At 38.7% G+C, this 19,234-nt stretch overlaps 1 protein-coding gene across 1 annotated transcript; it reads left to right on the plus strand.

The window, feature by feature from the left end:
• The first annotated feature begins 15,208 nt into the window (after positions 1–15,208).
• Positions 15,209–17,456, plus strand: LOC109817235 (putative xyloglucan endotransglucosylase/hydrolase protein 32). Its single transcript, XM_020382451.3, has 4 exons — positions 15,209–15,514; positions 15,616–15,716; positions 15,921–16,138; positions 16,927–17,456. Exons 1-4 carry the CDS (start codon positions 15,316–15,318, stop codon positions 17,291–17,293), a joined length of 885 nt encoding a protein of 294 aa, XP_020238040.1. The 5' UTR covers positions 15,209–15,315; the 3' UTR covers positions 17,294–17,456.
• Positions 17,457–19,234: the final 1,778 nt, after the last annotated feature.

Here is a 19,234-nt window from a genome sequence, read left to right on the forward strand (position 1 = left end):
CCTTTTAGTTTACCGGTTGACAAGTAAAGGAGTTGACCCAATTGTCCGGGTGATGTGCCAACCTTCTGACTTGTAGCGTCTTCCGGTGGAAAATTGGTTGAGTAGCCTCTCCAGGTTAGCCTCGCTAGACGCCCTAGCTGGAAGCTGTGAGTACAACTTCACTCGCTGCCCGAGTCGGAAGTTGCGTACCTCCGTGTTTTCTGAACACTTTGGTACAGAGTTTGCCCTCTCCAGGGTGAGTACCGTCTCTCCAGATACAACTTTACTCGCCGCCCGAGCCGAAAGTTGCATACCTCCGTGCTTTCTGAACACTTCGGTACTGAGTTTGCCCTCTCCAGGGTGAGTACCGTCTCTCCAGATACAACTTTACTCGCCGCCCGAGCCGAAAGTTGCATACCTCCGTGCTTTCTGAACACTTTGGTACTGAGTTTGCCCTCTCCAGGGTGAGTACCGTCTCTCCAGATACAACTTTACTCGCTGCCCGAGCCGAAAGTTGCATACCTCCGTGCTTTCTGAACACTTCGGTACTGAGTTTGCCCTCTCCAGGGTAGCTTCACTAGACGCCCTAGCCGGAAGCTGTGAGTACTGTCTCTCCAGATACAACTTTACTCGCCGCCCGAGCCGAAAGTTGCATACCTCCGTGCTTTCTGAACACTTCGGTACTGAGTTTGCCCTCTCCAGGGTAGCTTCACTAGACGCCCTAGCCGGAAGCTGTGAGTACTGTCTCTCCAGATACAACTTTACTCGCCGCCCGAGCCGAAAGTTGCATACCTCCGTGCTTTCTGAACACTTCGGTACTGAGTTTGCCCTCTCCAGGGTCTGCCTCCGTGTTTCTGATCACTTTGGCAAAGTGAGTTTGCCCTCTCCAGGGTCTGCCTCCGTGTTTCTGTTCACTTCGGCATGGCGAGTTTGCCCTCTCCAGGGTCTGCCTCCGTGTTTCTGATCACTTCGGCATGGCGAGTTTGCCCTCTCCAGGGATCCGTGATTGATTTGTCTCCACAGTCCACGATGCTGTTTCGACGGTTTGATTTTGATTTTGATGCCGCTGAGGGCTGGATAACGCAGGGATCCGTCTCGGGGATATGCAGTTACTCATAGGTTCTTGTGTCCCAACTTTGCATTGTATGGTTGGTGCCCATTGAGGAATTTCTGTTTCCTTGGGGTGTAGACACAAAGATGCTCTTTTTGAAATGAGCGATGCCTTATGTTTGGCTGACGTCCTGTCGACGTTGGTGGAGTATCCCGGTTATCCTTATTCGGGTGACTCTTTTTGACTTTTCTGGTTTTGTAGCCTCTGTGTAGGCTGTTATCCGCTAGGGATGTTGACATGTTGATTTTTTGACTGGCCTCTTCTGTTAGGCAGATAGTCTTGATGTTTGATGTTTTGGCGGGATGCCAAATTCCGCTTGGGGAATTTTATTAATCTTTTTGATTTTCTTCCCCTTTTGTGGGGATGCCTCTTGGATAGGCGATCATCCACTGGGGATTGATGTTGATTGGCCTCTTTTGTTAGGCAGATCATCTTGACGTTCATTTGTTAGGCTGAGAGCCAAATTCCACTTGGGGAATAGTTTATTGGTCTTCCTTTTGAAGAGATGCCTCTTTAGTAGGCGGTTGGGGATTTGAAGTTTTTATTCATCCCAGAGTATTATTTAGAAAGCCTCTTCAGGCTTAGCTTCACTCATCGCTTTTGAGTTGGAAAGCTATCCTCCATTGGGGAAGTTTAAAGTCCTTAGACATTTTTCTTGGATGATCAGGCCTCTTTGGGGATTTCGCTGATCGCATTCTGATAGCTTTCACTGGGGAATTTGGCCCGTGAGTGTAAGCTTGAGATATCTCTGGGGAATCGAGCCTTTCTAGGCTCAACTATTCTGAAGGAAGAGTATTGTTTCTGCGAGCCTCTCCAGGCTCAATTATTCTGAGGGAGTATTCTTTCTGCGAGCCTCTCCAGGCTCAATTATTCTGAAGGAGTATTATTTCTGCGAGCCTCTCCAGGCTCAATTATTCTGAAGGGAGTATTCTTTCTGCGAGCCTCTCCAGGCTCAATTATTCTGAGGGAGTATTCTTTCTGCGAGCCTCTCCAGGCTCAGTTATTCTGAAGGGAGTATTCTTTCTGCGAGCCTCTCCAGGCTCGATTATCCTGAAGGAGTATTATTTCTGCGAGCCTCTCCAGGCTTAATTATTCTGAAGGGAGTATTCTTTCTACGAGCCTTTCCAGGCTCGATTATTCTGAAGGAGTATTATTTCTGCGAGCCTCTCCAGGCTCAATTATTCTGAAGGGAGTATCCTTTCTGCGAGCCTCTCCAGGCTCGATTATTCTGAAGGAGTATTATTTCTGCGAGCCTCTCCAGGCTCAATTATTCTGAAGGGAGTATTCTTTCTACGAGCCTCTCCAGGCTCGATTATTCTGAAGGAGTATTATTTCTGCGAGCCTCTCCAGGCTCAATTATTCTGAAGGGAGTATTCTTTCTGCGAGCCTCTCCAGGCTCGATTATTCTGAAGGAGTATTATTTCTGCGAGCCTCTCCAGGCTCAATTATTCTGAAGGGAGTATTCTTTCTACGAGCCTCTCCAGGCTCGATTATTCTGAAGGAGTATTATTTCTGCGAGCCTCTCCAGGCTCAATTATTCTGTCTGATCGGGAGAGTATTATTTAGGAAGCCTCTACAGGCTTAGCCTCACTCAATGCCTGAGTCGGAGAGCTACTTTCCACTGAGGAAGTCTGAAGTCCTTTGACTTGGATATATTACTTGGATGATCGTACTTCCTTTGGGAGATTTTGACGATCTTGCTTTGAAAGCTCTTGTTGGATATTGGCTTCATGAGCTGAGGTTCCCTTTGGGGAGTATTATTTCTGCGAGCCTCTCCAGGCTCGATTATTCTGTACAAGCTATTTGTTGGATTTTCTGTATTTTTGCCTTTTTCGTTTTCGGCTTTTTCTATGTTTTGCCTTTTTATTGGTTACGGCTTTTTTTTCGTTTTTGCCTTTTCTTTATTGGTTTTGGCTTTTTCTGTACAGAAATGTCTCAGTTATTATGAGAGAGTATTATTTCGGCGAGCCTCTCCAGGCTCAATTATTTTGAGAGAGTATTATTTCGGCGAGCCTCTCCAGGCTCAGTTATTCTGAAAGAGTATTATTTCGGCAAGCCTCTCCAGGCTCAGTTATTTTGAGAGAGTATTATTTCGACAAGCCTCTCCAGGCTCAGTTATTCTGTGAGAGTATTGTTTCGGCAAGCCTCTCCAGGCTCAGTTATTCTGAGAGTATTCTTTCGGCAAGCCTCTCCAGGCTCAGTTATTCTGAGAGTATTCTTTCGGCAAGCCTCTCCAGGCTCAGTTATTCTGAGAGTATTCTTTCGGCAAGCCTCTCCAGGCTCAGTTATTCTGTGCAATCTTGTTTGTTGGATTTTCTATATCCTTGCCTTTTTTCATTTTCGGCTTTTGTTGACTGCTGTCATACACAAGCAATTTTCTATTTTTTTCTATTTTTATGCAATTGCCTCATGACGAGGTCTTTGAAAATTTCTTTATGGCCAATACGGCCGCATCCATTTCAGTACGCCCATGTTGAGTTGAAATTTTGTTCATAACCCTGATTTTAGCATGGGTGTACTGAACATGGTACGGGCGCATTGTTTTTTCTGAAATTTATATTTTTTATTATTTTTTGTTTTTTCAATAAACAGAGAATAAGTGATCTTCCAGTACACCTATCATCTGTATGCATGTATGCAGTATGATGCACCTAATTCTATTTGATTCTTTTTTCAAAAGAATTAACCGATGCGTTTTTGTGTTTGGATTTTGCCATTCCTCCAGACGGACTGTGCTCTGCCGATTTCTGTTACCGAGGAATGATGCATATTTGATTTTGGTGTCATCAACCAAGTGATTCTTCCCTTTCTTTAGAAGATGTGTCAACCCTCCTATTGACCACTATATCTCCATGTTTCCACTAGATTATTCAAAAATCGTTGGGACAAGAGAGAAAAGAAAGAAATGATATATTTTCAAAGGTTTGTGTTTTAGAGGGGATTATTTTATTTTTGAAAAATTGTTTTTGTAAGCATGGATGGCCAAGGTAGGCTTATTGTGTTTTAGGTTTGTTTGTTTAAACACTTATGAGGTTAAGCACATCTTTGTTATTGTGCTTTGACAACTTGGATAGCTTTTCTTGAGCCCCTTGTTGAATTCAATTGATGGTACCATCATGGATTTATTTTGTTTTTTTTCTTTTTTTGACGGCCCTAACTTTTGCCTAAAACACCCATTTGTGATGTCTTAGCGGGCTTTTGTTTTTGTTCATTATTTTGTAACCCTAATTTTTGCCTAGGTCACCCTTTTCGTGGGATTCCTAGCGGGTTTTTGTCTTCGTTTTGTAACCCTAACTTTTGCCTAGGTCACCCTTTTGTGGGATTCCTAGCGGGTCTTTTGCTCTTATTTTTGCGCAGTCCCCTTTTTGGGTTTCCTGCCGAGCTTATTATCTTTAGGATTTCTTTTATCCATGATGGCACTTATTGATGCCAAGAAAAGGTGCTCCAAGCTGTCATGCACATTTCCACATAAAAATGATGCGGGTTTATTGATTATTAAGACGATTTTAACCTCATTCATGTTTATTCAAACAGGGTTAAATAACGCGGTCTAGAATTTTATTGCAAGCGAGAAAAGAAGCAATAAGAAATAATAATGAATGATTTTATTATAATCATAGCGGAAACATGTGCCCTATCGAGGCTCGGGGGTCGGGCTGTCCCCGAGGAGTGATCTCTAATAGTCACTGAATTTACACATCCCTATTAGAAGGAGAAAAACATTTTGACGACGACGACCGGCCTTGACGCTTGTGAACCGGCCTTCCTAAAGATCTGGCTTAAAGAACGTCGAGAAGGATCTTGATTCCTCTTCGTTCTTTGATCTTTATAAGGGTTGTATCCTAACCCTTGTTTCCCCGGATTATCTTTGATAATGGGTAGCTCCGGGATTCCTTGGGAGTCCTTGCCTAATTCTTGTCTTGGCAAGTATCCGTTCTGTATGAGCTACCTTCTTCATTTCTCGGGGAAACGTTTCAACATTGGCGATTTCCAATGCTTGGAAGGCGGTTTCTAAAGCTTCCTCTGCTGCATCCACATAGAGTATGGCGGATGGCTTACTGATGAGTATATCATCTTCATTTTGTACAGTCACCAGCTTGTCACCCACAATGAATTTGACTTTCTGGTGGAGCGTAGAAGGTACAGCTTTCGCATCATGAATCCAAGGTCGGCCGAGGAGACAACTGTATGCGGGAGTAATGTCCATCACTTGGAATTCGACATTAAAGATAGTGGGTCCAATTTGGATTGGAAGATTGATCTCTCCCACTACTTCTCTCTTAGATCCATCGAAGGTTCGAATGATCATGTTGCTCGGGCGCATTTGGACTCCCTTGATCGCCAATTGCTTGAGCGTTCTTTTTGGCATCACATTCAAGGAAGATCCATTATCTACCAAGACTTTAGCGATGTGATACTCCTTGCACTTTACAGAGATGTGCAAGGGCTTGTTGTGGATTGATCCCTCGGCGGGGATTTCTTCATCGATGAAGGTGAGGTGATCATTAGCCTTGATGTGACTAACAATCCCCTCAAACTCGTCTTGGGAGATAGTGTGCGACACGTATGCCTCGTTCAAGACTTTCGACAGAGCTTGCCGATGCGGTTCGGAGCATAGGATCAACGACAACAGCGTAATCTTTGCTGGCGTCCTATGAAGTTGATCCACGATGGAGTACTCGCTATGTCGGATAAATTTTAACAGCTTGTCAGTCTCCTCCTCGGATTCTTTTTCCTCGGTTTTCTTTTCTTCTTTTTCTTTATTCTTGGGGGCTTTATCAGTGTAGATCCTGCCACTCCTAGTCATGCCCCCAAGTCCAGCGATGTTAGAGATATCGCTGTCGGCAGAAAAGTGGATGTCGTATATCCACGGCACAGCCTTATTTGATTTGCAAGGGAAAGGCCTTGGAACTGTGATCCTTAATGGTGTCGGACCTTCCCTTTTATTCGTCTTGATTACCAACAACGGAGTTGATGTGCGCTCGCTTGGCGCGGTTGTTGGCTTACACTTGATAACGAACGGCGTTCGATCCATTCTTTGAACATACGCATCGATTTAATCCTTTCTTTTTATTTATGTTTATTACTGAATTACTAGGAGGGATGTATGAAATGAATGATTCCTAGATCCCTCCATGATCTATATGCATGAGATGATGATGTTGAATATGCATGCATTGTGTTTATTGAACTAAGCATTATCATGTTTTTAGGATTTTCCTAAGATGATGCATGATATTGCTTGGTTTGGGTAAATACATATTTTTCTTTTGAATATTTTGTATCTTTTTATATTTTTTGGGTGAAAAGGGAAACTACCTATATGAATGCAATGAAGGTAGATGTTAACACCATGTACTAGAAGATCTTTATTTCTATTTATTCTTTTTATTTAAAAAAGAATGTTGTATGTTTAAAAGGTGCAAATGTATGCTCATACAATGTCACATAGTCAATGCACAAACAATTCACTCATCCACGAACAGTCACGAGCGAATCACGAGGTGGGGGTCTCCTGCAGAAAAGTGCATATTCAAGGAGGATCTAACTGTTCTCACTTGGTCAAAGGCCCCCAAGGTGCCCCCATTATAGGGACCCAATTCCTCTCGTCGTAAGCCGATGGAAAGTTCCAACGCACTGTCGGACTTGAGTTCATGGTTATCACCTTGAGTGATGTTTTTCCGACAACGGTCTCATAGGCTCCTATAAACCCATCAACCGGCCGTACTAACATCCACTCCCTATGGATTATCACTCATGCCCCCGGGTATAGAGGGAACTGTTGTGTGCAAAGGTTTGTGTACAGTTTGTATTTCAAACAATTGCGGAAATTAAACAAACAACAGTTATTAAAGCCATATAATAAATCATGTTATCATACAAGTGAGGGGTAGTGAAGTAATTTTAGACTATTATTTTGAAAATAATCCATCACTAAATGGGACTGACTCTCAAGGCTTCCCCAGCGGAGTCGCCATCTGTCGCCACCGGCCCAAACGGGCTTTCGGCATTCGCGAATGATGGTTGGACTCTTTTATTTGTTTAAAAAATATGGTTTGCTAGAATGACTTATTCTCAAACTGAGACCTCGTCAAACGAGCAATTTTATTAAAATGATTCACCAATCCATATTAATCCCAAGCGGGACCCTCCATGGATTAGTGGTTTTCGCAAAAGGAGGGTTCGTGGAGTCGCCACCAATGTTTTACTCAAAACATTGGAAAAAGGGATAAGGCAATTGATTTTATAAATCAACTTTGGCCATTACAACCAGAGTTGGGTAAGGGAGTCGGTTACGCGTGGGGAAGGTGTTAGCACCCCACAGCGCCCCTTTCGGGTTCCCTATGACAGATTATTTCTAAAATAATAGCGTAAAATTACTAAATTACCCCTATTTATTATAAGCGATTATAAATTAACTATCTACATGATGACAGTTTAAATATGCACACAGAAAGCAGTAAAAGGAAGGATTTAAGAAGAAACCTCTTGAAGCGTGCTTTTATATATTGAGTAAAACTGGGAAGCTTTTTGGCGTTCCCTCGCTCTACAAGCTCGCTCGCTCCTTCCTAAAAACTTTTGACTATGGAAATCCGGAGGATTTCCCTTCGACTAGGTTCGAATCTCCAAGCTAAGTGCTCGGAATTCCAGAACTTCGTCGGATCGACTCCCAGAGAGGTTCCTAAGGCAGAGCACTGCTCAAAAACCCCAGAACACTCAATAAGAGAGTCAAGAAATGGTTGAAAAGTGTCTATTGACGTCAAATGACGCCATATTTATAGGAAATAGGAGCAATACGGGCGCTGGGATCAATACGACCCGTATTGAGAATTTGTTCTTCAATACGGCCGTATTGAACTCAATACGGCCGTATTGAAGTTCACAAATCTTCAATACGGCCGTATTGAGTCCAGTACGGCCGTATTGAAGTTCAAAACTTCAATACAGGCCGTACTGGTCCCCAAGCAGCCCGTATTGGTCCCAATTCCTCCTATTTTCTATTTTTAGCTATCCTAAGACCTCTTAGACCTATAGAGAACCCTCCTTGGGCCTTCTGGAAGTCCTTCTGGCTGATCCTTCTTCAGTCTTCGAGAGTCTTCAAGCTTTATTTCCGACCCGGACAATTTTAGGGGTCTACAGTGTTACTGAGTTTATCGAACGAATTTCCCTCAAATGTCTCATGCACGCCGAAGAAGTTCCCCCACCTCTCGCGAATCCTCCAGCAATTGTGTTTATCACTCTTCTAGGGAGATTCCTATCTCGCTGCAGATCACTTCATTCACGAGACTTGCTGCGTTCCCTGTGCCTATATTTAGAAGGTACCCTATCTTGGTCCTCTCTCTTTCAGTTTCTTTGGTTGGAATAGTTGTCTTGCCTTCCCTTGTTCGAGGCTTGTAAGAAGCTTTGGAGGTGCCCCATTTTCACAAGATCTTTGATGCGGTCCCGGAGAGCTGTACATTCCTCCGTGGCGTGTCCCCGGTTTCTGTGGAATTGGCATGTTTTCATCTTATCCGCATGGGGCGAAGTTGAAGCACATCGGGGTACCGCTAAGACTTTGATGGCTAGAGCTTGCTCCAGTACCTTAGCTCTACTAGCATTAAGAGGTGTGTATTGTGCGTATCTCGGTCCCCTTGTGGTTCTCTCGCGATCCGCGATGTTTGGGATGTGAGGTTTTCTCGGGTGTTCTTTGTCCCCTTCGCTCTTATTAGGTTCGGGTCGTGATTGATTTCTGAACTCTGCCAACTCTTCCATTTGCATGTATTTGATCGCTCTTTGGCGTAGATCGTTAAGGTTTAGAGGTGGCTTCTTACACAAATTGTTCACGAAAGGCCCAGGTCGTAGTGTCATAGTGAGGTGGTGCATGGCTACTACCGGGTCCAAATCCCGAATGGCTAACATCATTTTCCCGAATCGTTCCATGAAATCCCTCAGAGGTTCCCTCTTTTCTTGGCGAATGTTGACTAAGGCGAGGGAAGTAAGTCGATGAGGTCAACTTGTGACAAACAGGATACTGAAACGGGATGATAGGGTAGCGAAGGAGTCTATCGATCCCGGAGTGAGTCTTGTGAACCAGCTTAAAGAAGGTCCTTTCAATGATATTGGAAATACTTTGCACATGATGGCATCTTCCTCGGTGAACAAACTGACTTGGGTGATAAAGACATCAAGGTGCTCCTCCGGGTCGGTAGTTCCATCATATCGTTCTAGAGCCAGGTTTTTCCAGTTATTTGGTAATCGTGCACTGGCGATCTCGGGAGTGAATGGTGTCCTCCCTTGTCGCCTTTGTTGATCGAGTGTTGTTGTCGTTGCTCCCCAGGTGTGCCAGGAATTCTTGGCTCTTTGTACCACCTCGACGATTCCCCTTGATCGTGTGTAGATCGGGTGTTGTGGGTGCTGTGAGACGGATGCCAGGAGCGGTTATCACTCCTAAGTTCCGCGTTCTCCCTTCTCAGAATGGATAGTTCATGGGCATCTTTTTCCTGAAGTTTCTTCAATTCCAACATCTCGACCCTAATCTGCTCTATGGTCGACTATGGATTAGCCGACTGCGAACGATCTTCATACGATTCTTCCATCCCTTCTCCCGTTTGATTTGTTTGCTGTGTGGGTTCTTTGGGCATTCCGAGGTTGTGAATGGTGGTGTTTTCCTACTGACTTCTGGTTGCTACCATCTCAGTTCAGGGTCGAAAACCTTTTTGGTTTCGGCCCCACGGTGGGCGCCAAAATGTTCCTGTTAGAAACACTCCTCTTGTTGCTCTTATTGACTAATCTTCTAAGTCCCAATTACTATCTGAATCTTGTCTTCGAGTGGTGGGGCGGGTACCTGCAAAGGCACTCTAACGCTCAAGTGAGTATTCGGTACAGAGTAATAAAGGCTATTGTATTAAATTATCATACCTCTCCTATCAATACCATATTTATAGTGACGTTCTTGGGCCTGGTGGGCTTTTTGTATTATTGGGCTGGTGCACAAGGTTTTGCACACTGATTATAGCTGACGTGGATGTGTTTAATGTAATTAATACTTGCTTTACTTTACCTCATGGAAATTCGTTACAGTCGAATACCCATTCGGTATGTTCATTGGACGAGGGGGTATTTGGCATGTCCATTGGTTGAGGAGGTGCTCGGCCTATTCTTTGGACGAAGGGGTGTTCGGCCCGTTCATTGGCCGAAGGGGTGTTCGACCTGTTCTTTGGCCGAAGGGGTGTTCGGCCTGTTCATTGGCCAAAGGGGTGTTCGACCTATTCATTGGCCTAAGGGGTATTCGACCTATTCATTGGCCTGATGGGTACTCGGCCTGATGGGGTACTCAGCCTATTCATTGGCCTGATGGGTACTCGGTCTGAGGGGATACTCGGCCTGAGGGGATACTCGGCCTATTCATGGCCTGATGGGTACTCGGCCTGAGGGGGTACTCGGCCTATTCATTGGCCTGATGGGTACTCGACCTGAAGGAGTACTCGGGTATGTTTTGCGTTTTGGGTACATCTCGGTCTTTTTCAAGGCCGACGGGGTGCGTTTGGTATTGACTTTGACTGGGTGGTGTATATTCCTAGTACAACATTATTTGTTTGTTAGAAAACTATATATTAGGGTGGCAAAATAGGTTTTGGTTCATTGGGTCGTTGGCTTGTTAAAATTTGGTAAATCGAACTTATCATTTTAACTCGTTAACCCGTCAAGTCCGTCAATCTATCGATAATTTTTTTACAATTTTTTTTACATTTTTTAATATAATGCGAGTTGACCGTCGACTCGCTAGCCTGCTAACCCACATTTAGGCATAATAGACTAACATTTTTAGCCCGCTTTTCAATGGCGAGTCGACCCAACTCAATCTATTTTTAGAGGGCAATTGATGGACCAGACAAAAACGGGCCAGATTAACCCATTTTGCCACCCTTACTATATATCAAAACACATGGAAAAAATAATTATTAAAGGAGGTAATAAAATATATTGTAAGAGCATTATTTATTGTTTTATAACAGAGCACCATAAGCCTATGTTCCAGTTACCTTGTCTTCACGTGACACCCTTGCAACAGGTTCAGGACGGAAAGAAAGAAAAAACTTTCCAATTAAAATAGTCGAAACATAATTTAAGAAAAATTACATTCATCTCTCTAAAATCTTTTTAAATAATACACACTTTTCTTTTAAATTTTAAGTTAACATAAAGTTATTTTATTTATTTATCTAAATGACATATAAAACTTATTATATAAAATAATATTATTTATACATTGTTAAGAGATAATAAATTATTAATGTAAGTGTTAATAATTAAATAAAATTTAATTTCTTAATTTTAACTCTTAAATCATATTCTAAATGTCATATGTGTTGTGATTTAAAAAATGTACCAACTTCAAAAAATAATTTTAAAAAATAAAAGAAATTATTATTTTTAAAATTAAAGAATAATAAATTTTTCATAAAAATAGAATATTATACGTAATTTAGAAATGAATAATAATCGATTAACAGAATATAAATTAATTTTTATTTTATTTATTTCTCTCACTTTAACTAATGACATTATTTAAAAAAAATGAGTAATATTTAAAAAAATTAAAAGAGTGGTGTAAATCATTTAAACAAATCTCACGGTGAGTGGAAAATTTCCAATTATTCATTAAAAAAAGACAATAAATAATTTATTTGAGTTGTTAACTGACAATTGTTTTTTTTTTCATTAAGTTTTTATCAATGTCAGAGAGATAAACTATTATATTAAAACAACTAGTAGATTTTTTTTTATCGACAATATAATATATATTGGTAGGAAGTGGTATATTGAATATGCAAGTCATTCTATTCCCAAGCTTTCATGAATTGTTATTTCACAATAAAGACATTCCTTGTACGATTACTGCCCAGATAACTTATTTTCAAACAACTAAATGCCAAAATTACATTGTTCTTTTTAGTTTTTGCTTTTAATCAAACTTAGATTTTGAGAACATAATCATGTTTAATTTGATATTAAACAACCAAATATGATTTTCCCCCCTAAAAGTATATCTACAACTGTGGGATTGTTTACCAATAACACCAAAAAATAAAATAAAATAAAGAAATCATTATTGCATCTTTATTTGCCTAGGCAATTACGGTTGCCACTCTCCCACACGAAATAACTTTTTCCCTACTAATTGAAAATGGAGAGGTAATCCGTAAATGCTACAGTCACAATCAGTATTTCATTATACCATCTTTGGAGGTGACAAAGTCAAGGGACGGTGGAAAAAAATTCTCCAAATCAAGTAAACTGCAATCTCAAATACAAACATATCAACCATTAAACTAGTTTTTCCACAGAAAGAAACGAGATGTACCTTTCATGGCAAATTTTAACCAAATATAGGAAATGTGACATGTGACATATATAACAAATGGGATCATTTTCCCATAACGTAAATAGAATCATTGATTGTAACAAAATTTATGCATACCCACATGTAGAGGTCTAATTCTTTTTTGGGTCAGAACCACATATTCTTCTATTGATGGTGAGAGACTAATTTATTTCAATATGAAGATGATTGAAGTGTATTGAAATATGAGTTAGAACATAAATAAATTTTGTAGAATCAGTTTATAAGATAAAAATTATTTTTGACTTACACGATTTTCTTTTGTGTACACGTAACCAGATAATCAAATCATGTTAACATAGTTAAAAACCCGGTATCTAGGACTATGTACCTTCATGGTTAAGGGTCTAATTAATTGAGGATCATAGGAGCAACCTTAATTTTACGTGAACCTATAGGACAAGTCCTCTGATATAGGAACCAAATCAAGTCTCATATGATATGAGCTTCGTGATATGTGTCGGCTAAGGCTAGTGACCCTACTGCCATCCCCACCATGCCCACAATCGTTCCCTTCTTCGGTCTTACCGACAGAGTAATGCGTGTTTCCGATCGTGTGAATTTGTCTGCATGTGTAGGTCAAGAAAAGAAGCTCTTGCAAGTCGTAACTGAAAATTCAGAGAACACAAATCCCCATTATTTACATTTCTCGTGTCACATTTATTGTTTGCATAATTTGTGGTTCTATATGTATTAATTATTCTTTGCGACTATATTTTTTGGGGTTATTATTTTTACACATTGTACTGTGGTGGTTGTAGCTGGAAACTTGCTAGTGCCGTATAGTTCATAGATCTATGCCCTGAGGTTATGTGCTTTGGTCATGGGAAACCGTGCCTTTATTTCTTGTACTCTTTGGCACCCAGGACACTAAATATTGTTAGATTCGTGGGACACTAGTCAAGGGTCCAGGCTACCAAATACTGAAAGGAGGTTCTTCTTAATTGAGCCTATTTTATTTAAGAAGGATGTCTCAAACGTAAAATTTGTAGGATTAATCATATGAGAATTGAAGTGAATAGAATGAGATAACTTATAAGACTGATTTATAAAATTAGAATTATCTTAACTTATATAAATGATTTAGTCATGTTACTAGTACACCCGGGATTTCTCTGATTTTCATATTTTGGTTTTCAAAAATTGCTCACAATCTTTTCCAAAATCTAGTTGATTGCTCGTTTGGGGGATATACCGTTTTGATTTGGATAGTTTGTATCATTAAATGTGGCCTAATATGGTAAGCACACATCTTCGTAGAGAAAAACTGAAAAACACTTACCAATCCACTGTAATTGTTCGGAAACAGATTCCCTGTTGTCACGCATTTGTGTTAATAAATCGGTACCATTAGATAAATTAAAGATTAGATTTTTTAAATTTCAAATAACGTTCACTCCAGAAGATTAAAATCAAGAATTTGTCTATATCAAGGAACCAATCAACTAAATAAGTAATCCATTAGTTTGTTTCAACCAAAAATAAAATAACTACTCCATATTGTGGAGTAAAATATGTACAAATTTTGGAGAAATTCTAACAACTTATTACATGTTTGAAAATCTATTTTTTTAACGAAAACGTAAAAACACGCGTTTCAAAACATCAAAATATAAAATAACTTTTTCTATTTTTTTAGTTGAACATAAGTTTGCAAGATTTTAACAATAAACCAAATACACACTTACACCTACTCATATTTAATCTTACAATGAGTTTTGATTAGTTGATCCTACGCCTTAAACATTTGATGGTCCACAAACATCTAATGTGATTGGTTGCAATCTATATATGGACTCTTTTTCTTGATTATGGGTCTTTTTAACTCTAAAGATTATGAATGAAGTTCATTTCTACGAGTCAATCAATGATCCGTGTGCCCTCTGATATCAAGTTTTGGGGACCATTGTATAATGCCTAGTTCCTGACCCACCCTATTCACGAAATTTCCATAGGTTATAAAACACACCATTACTCACTTGGGGTTCATAAAATTTGACTATATCAGAATCTGGTCCACTCCTCTTTCGCTTTAACTTATTATTTATGCATTCATTTATTTGTTTAACTTTGGCCTCCACTTACAGTCACGCTTCACTAGTACTGAATAGTAGCAGACACAATGAAGAGGGAGATGGTATGGTGAAAAGTGCAAAAAATTGGGTTAATCCGGCAAGCGCTTTCAGACCTCTGACACATCTATAATGTTGGTGTATTGAGACATGTATTTTTCTTATTTTATTAGTTATTAGTTATTACTCAAAAAACAAGTGATAAAGGAATATTGTGTGTAAATAACATCATTGTACTATTGTATTTAGAATTAGTATTTTTTTAAGAGCCATGCAAACACAACACGAGTTTAAGAGTCACATTTAAGGCACCCCATCTACCCTCTCATGCATGCCATCAACTTTTCTAAGCTCTCCTACCAGGCCAAAAAGTTATCTGCCATTTTTTTTGGTAAAGAATCTGACAATAATAGTAAGAAGGAAGGTAGTTTCATTGGGAAAAAGAGCATGACATAATTTGTGACCCTGCAAATTGTAATTGAATGTTATCCAACAATTAAAGAGACCTTCCCTTTTGTCTATAATGATCTATAATTAATTATTGCTATGATTAATTATCTAATCCTTCCTCAGTTTCAGAGTTAATTCTTTATGGAGGGACCCTCTAATTTTCTTTTTTTTTTTATCAAACTGTACTGCCATACTCATATTATTTCATATGCACCTTTCTTTGAACAGTTCCTCTCCCTTTCACTCTCACACCCTGCATTTATAATAGCATCATCATTCTGCTTCCTGCTTACACTTTAGCTTACTCACCTTTTTCCTTCATGGCTCTGATACTACTCTTTGCTATTTTATTCTTTATGGCATCCTCAAGCAATGCCTACTGGCCACCTTCACCAGGTTACTGGCCTAGTTCCAAATTCAGGACAGTAAACTTTTACACAGGGTTTAGAAATCTCTGGGGCCCTCAGCACCAAGGCATAGACCAAAATGCATTAACAATATGGCTTGATAGAACCTCAGGTCTGAATAATCTTTAGTTTAAATTCACTTTCATTGCTTTATTAGCTACTATATATCTATGTCATTGAAATGTGACACATGTTTTGGTTAACACTATACAGGGAGTGGCTTCAAGTCGGTTAGACCATTTCGATCCGGTTACTTTGGTGCATCCATTAAGCTCCATCCTGGCTACACTGCAGGAGTTATAACAGCTTTCTATGTAAGATATGGTGAAATGAAATTTGCAAAAGTATAAGAGCTTATTTGGATATAAACTTAGAAGAACTTTTCAGAATTTTTTTATAAAAAATAGAGTAGTACAGAAGCTTGTATAAGCTTATATATAAACAGACTCTAACTTGATTGAGGGAAGTTTACACATTCATTTTTAGTTTAAGTTCACTAATGATTTGATTAATAACAGCTTTCTAACAATGAGGCGCATCCGGGCTTCCACGATGAAGTGGACATTGAGTTTCTTGGGACGACATTTGGAAAGCCTTATACATTGCAGACCAATGTTTATATAAGAGGGAGCGGGGATGGCACAATTATTGGCAGAGAAATGAAGTTCCATCTTTGGTTTGATCCTACCAAAGATTTTCATCACTATGCTATACTCTGGAATCCTAAGGAAATAATGTAAGTCACTGTACATTTTACTATGCAAGTATATATCTGTATGGTGGTGTTTGAAATGGCGAGATTTGTTAGTCCTAGTTAGAAAAAAAGTAGAGCACACGGGGTAGGCAACATTTCATTTTCTACTGAAGTAGATAGAAGGGAGTAAAAAAAGAATCAACTGTATAAACTTGGGCTCCATGATTGTGGCATTGATTTGACTGGCCCTTACAAAAAGGTACCATAGTTTAGGCACGACTGAGTGATATTTTGGATGGTGAGAGAGAAAGAATTCTGTTTTCTCTGAAATTGAGGAAAGAAAAAGAGGCATTTGACAATTGACAGGGTTAATCATATAAAATCAAGATCACATGAACAACACAAGAAGTATGAAAATAGAACTATTAAGAAGTGCAGGGTAAAGTAAAATCTGGTGACTCCTAAAAAATGAAGGGACATTTAGTCCTATCTTTATGGCCACTAAAGTTATTAAAAAAATAGTTTTACTCTTTCTGTCTTGCATTGATTTCTATGCACTCACAACTATAAAATCACATAAAATAAACTAGGCACTATTTATACTCTCATTCAATTATAAATTGTAAGAGAATTGATTTTCCAATCATTCTCTTAAAAGTTTTACTAACTATAAACATGAAAATCTAAAACCGTTATTGACATAACTTTAAAGTATTTTTTTTTTAATATTTAACAAATTTATCATACATGATGACATTTTACAAACGCTCATCACATTAGAAGTGTTTTTCATTAACTTCTTTTACTGACATTATGACACAAAATCTCAGATTCCTTGTGGATGATGTGCCCATAAGGAGGTATCCAAGGAAGAGTGCTGAAACATTTCCACTGAGGCCAATGTGGCTTTATGGTTCAATATGGGATGCTTCATCATGGGCAACAGAAGATGGAAAGTACAAAGCTGATTACAGATACCAACCTTTTGTTGCAAGGTACACCAACTTCAAGGCTGGTGGTTGCTCTGCCTATGCCTCTCGTTGGTGCCGTCCAGTCTCAGCCTCACCATATCGCTCTGGTGGCTTAACCAGAAGACAATTTTGGGCCATGAGATGGGTGCAAAAACACCACATGGTTTATAACTATTGCCAAGACCCCAAAAGAGACCACAGACTAACACCTGAGTGTTGGGGGTAACATTTTCAACTGAGTAAAGTTATGCAATATTTGGTTGGTATACTAAACCATTTATTGGTTCATATGAATAAATTAGTTGTGTGTTTTGTTACACTAAATCCTACTAATTGTGATTTGTTTGATGTGGTAAAGTAAAATTTAAAGTAAGATTGGATTTAGTGTAGTAAGGTGCATATTTTTTTTGCTTATATGGATAATAAATGATTTATCACATCGAATACTGCATAATTTTACTGCAGAAGAACCGAACTCTCCCAAATGACTACTCTTTGTGTGATTTGATATATAAGTTGTGTTATCTTTTAGAAAGTTTTAATTTTTCTTAATGGGAATGACAAGAGATGGGGCCATTCCTTGACAACAACATTGATGCAAGCGTACGGATTGAGAGTCCAAGGGTCCTCCTAGACAGAAGAAATTTGGTATGATTGAGTGGATTTTTTCGTTTTGTTGTATTTCTCTTTTGGTTAGAACAAGTTAAAAAGAAGAAAGAAAATGAAGAGAGATTAGACCAAGCAGTATTGGGGTGGGGTGAATGCGAATATTATATGCACACTCATCATCTTATAATAATGTCATTGGCATTTTAATGACGAAAATAAGAATTTTCATTTTTGTGTTAAGTGTGTTCTTCTGTTTGACTCGTGCGAAACCAATTGCAATGCAATTATTGCAAGGAAACTTCTACAGCGTTTCAGCAGATTCTCTCCACGGGTCTGTCATGATTTGCTTGAATCTATTAGCAATAGTACTCTAATTTTCAGATTGGTTCATTCATCTAATGATCAAGGATATCATTGGCACTCTGAACTTACTCCAAACTTAATGACTAGACCATAAATGCATGGCAGCTGTTCTATTCTTTATAAGTTGTGCTTGTGACACAATTATTTTTAATTACAAAATTCATATATATGTTCGTATAATTACAACAACAAAAAAATTGAGTGAAATAAACGTAAAATTATGGAAGAGTAAGTTGCACTTGGACAGTTAAAAACTTGATGCTATTTACTTTTTATAATGCCTGATGAAGATAAGGTACACTATTCTCGATTTATAATTATAACGTGGGTCCTAGCAATCTGGCAATAAATACGAAGTAACAAAAGGGAAAATGAAAGTGGCAATTAGAAACATTAAAATGGCAACTTAGTTGCGTTGTGTAAATTGGGGAAACGTGATTGTTCATCCAAATTAGCAAACATGATTTGTTAATGTAGAAAGTAGAAAGTAGAGGACCATAATAGCGTCGTGGTGAAGAGCTTTCGAATCATTAATAAAGTCAAAAAGATGAAATTGCTGTCTAATTAACTAATAGACGTGGCTAAGTAATATTGGTGACAATTACTTCGCCCATTCTCCTCCCTATGCTTATTTATTTATTTATTCATGAGATTTATTAAAGTAGATCAACTTGCTTTATAGTTGTGGTTTTGTGGAGAATTTTAATAAGTTATAATTATAATTATTTTAAAATATAAATGTACTCTAAGTAACTAAAAATCAGTATTAGTTAACAAATTCTTATTTGATGAAATTTGGTCACGTACACTAACTTTTTTTTTTTTTTTTTGTGTTATATTATATTCTTCAAAATATTTTAACTGAAATTTATTCTTGGATATATTCAAAAAAGAAATGTGCTCGATTTTATTATAATATTTCTTGAAATTTAAAACAATTTAAATACAAAATAATTAGAAAACAAGTTACAAGTGTTAGGATGTAACTTCTAATATTTCTAAGAAAATATCATTTTCTTACACCCTCAACATGAAGATAAAAATGTAAAAACATGACAATATTTTTGAGAATGACTCGAGAATAATTTTTTAAAATGTGTGAAATTGGAATATTACTATTTTTTTTAATGTTTATATTCCTAGAAAGTAACTTTTAATCCTTGAAACAAACATTCCATAACTACAAATTTTTTAA

This window comes from Cajanus cajan, chromosome 7 (genome assembly GCF_000230855.2).
Source record: "Cajanus cajan strain Asha chromosome 7, NIPB_CcT2T_4, whole genome shotgun sequence".
Classification (NCBI taxonomy): Eukaryota; Viridiplantae; Streptophyta; class Magnoliopsida; order Fabales; family Fabaceae; genus Cajanus; species Cajanus cajan.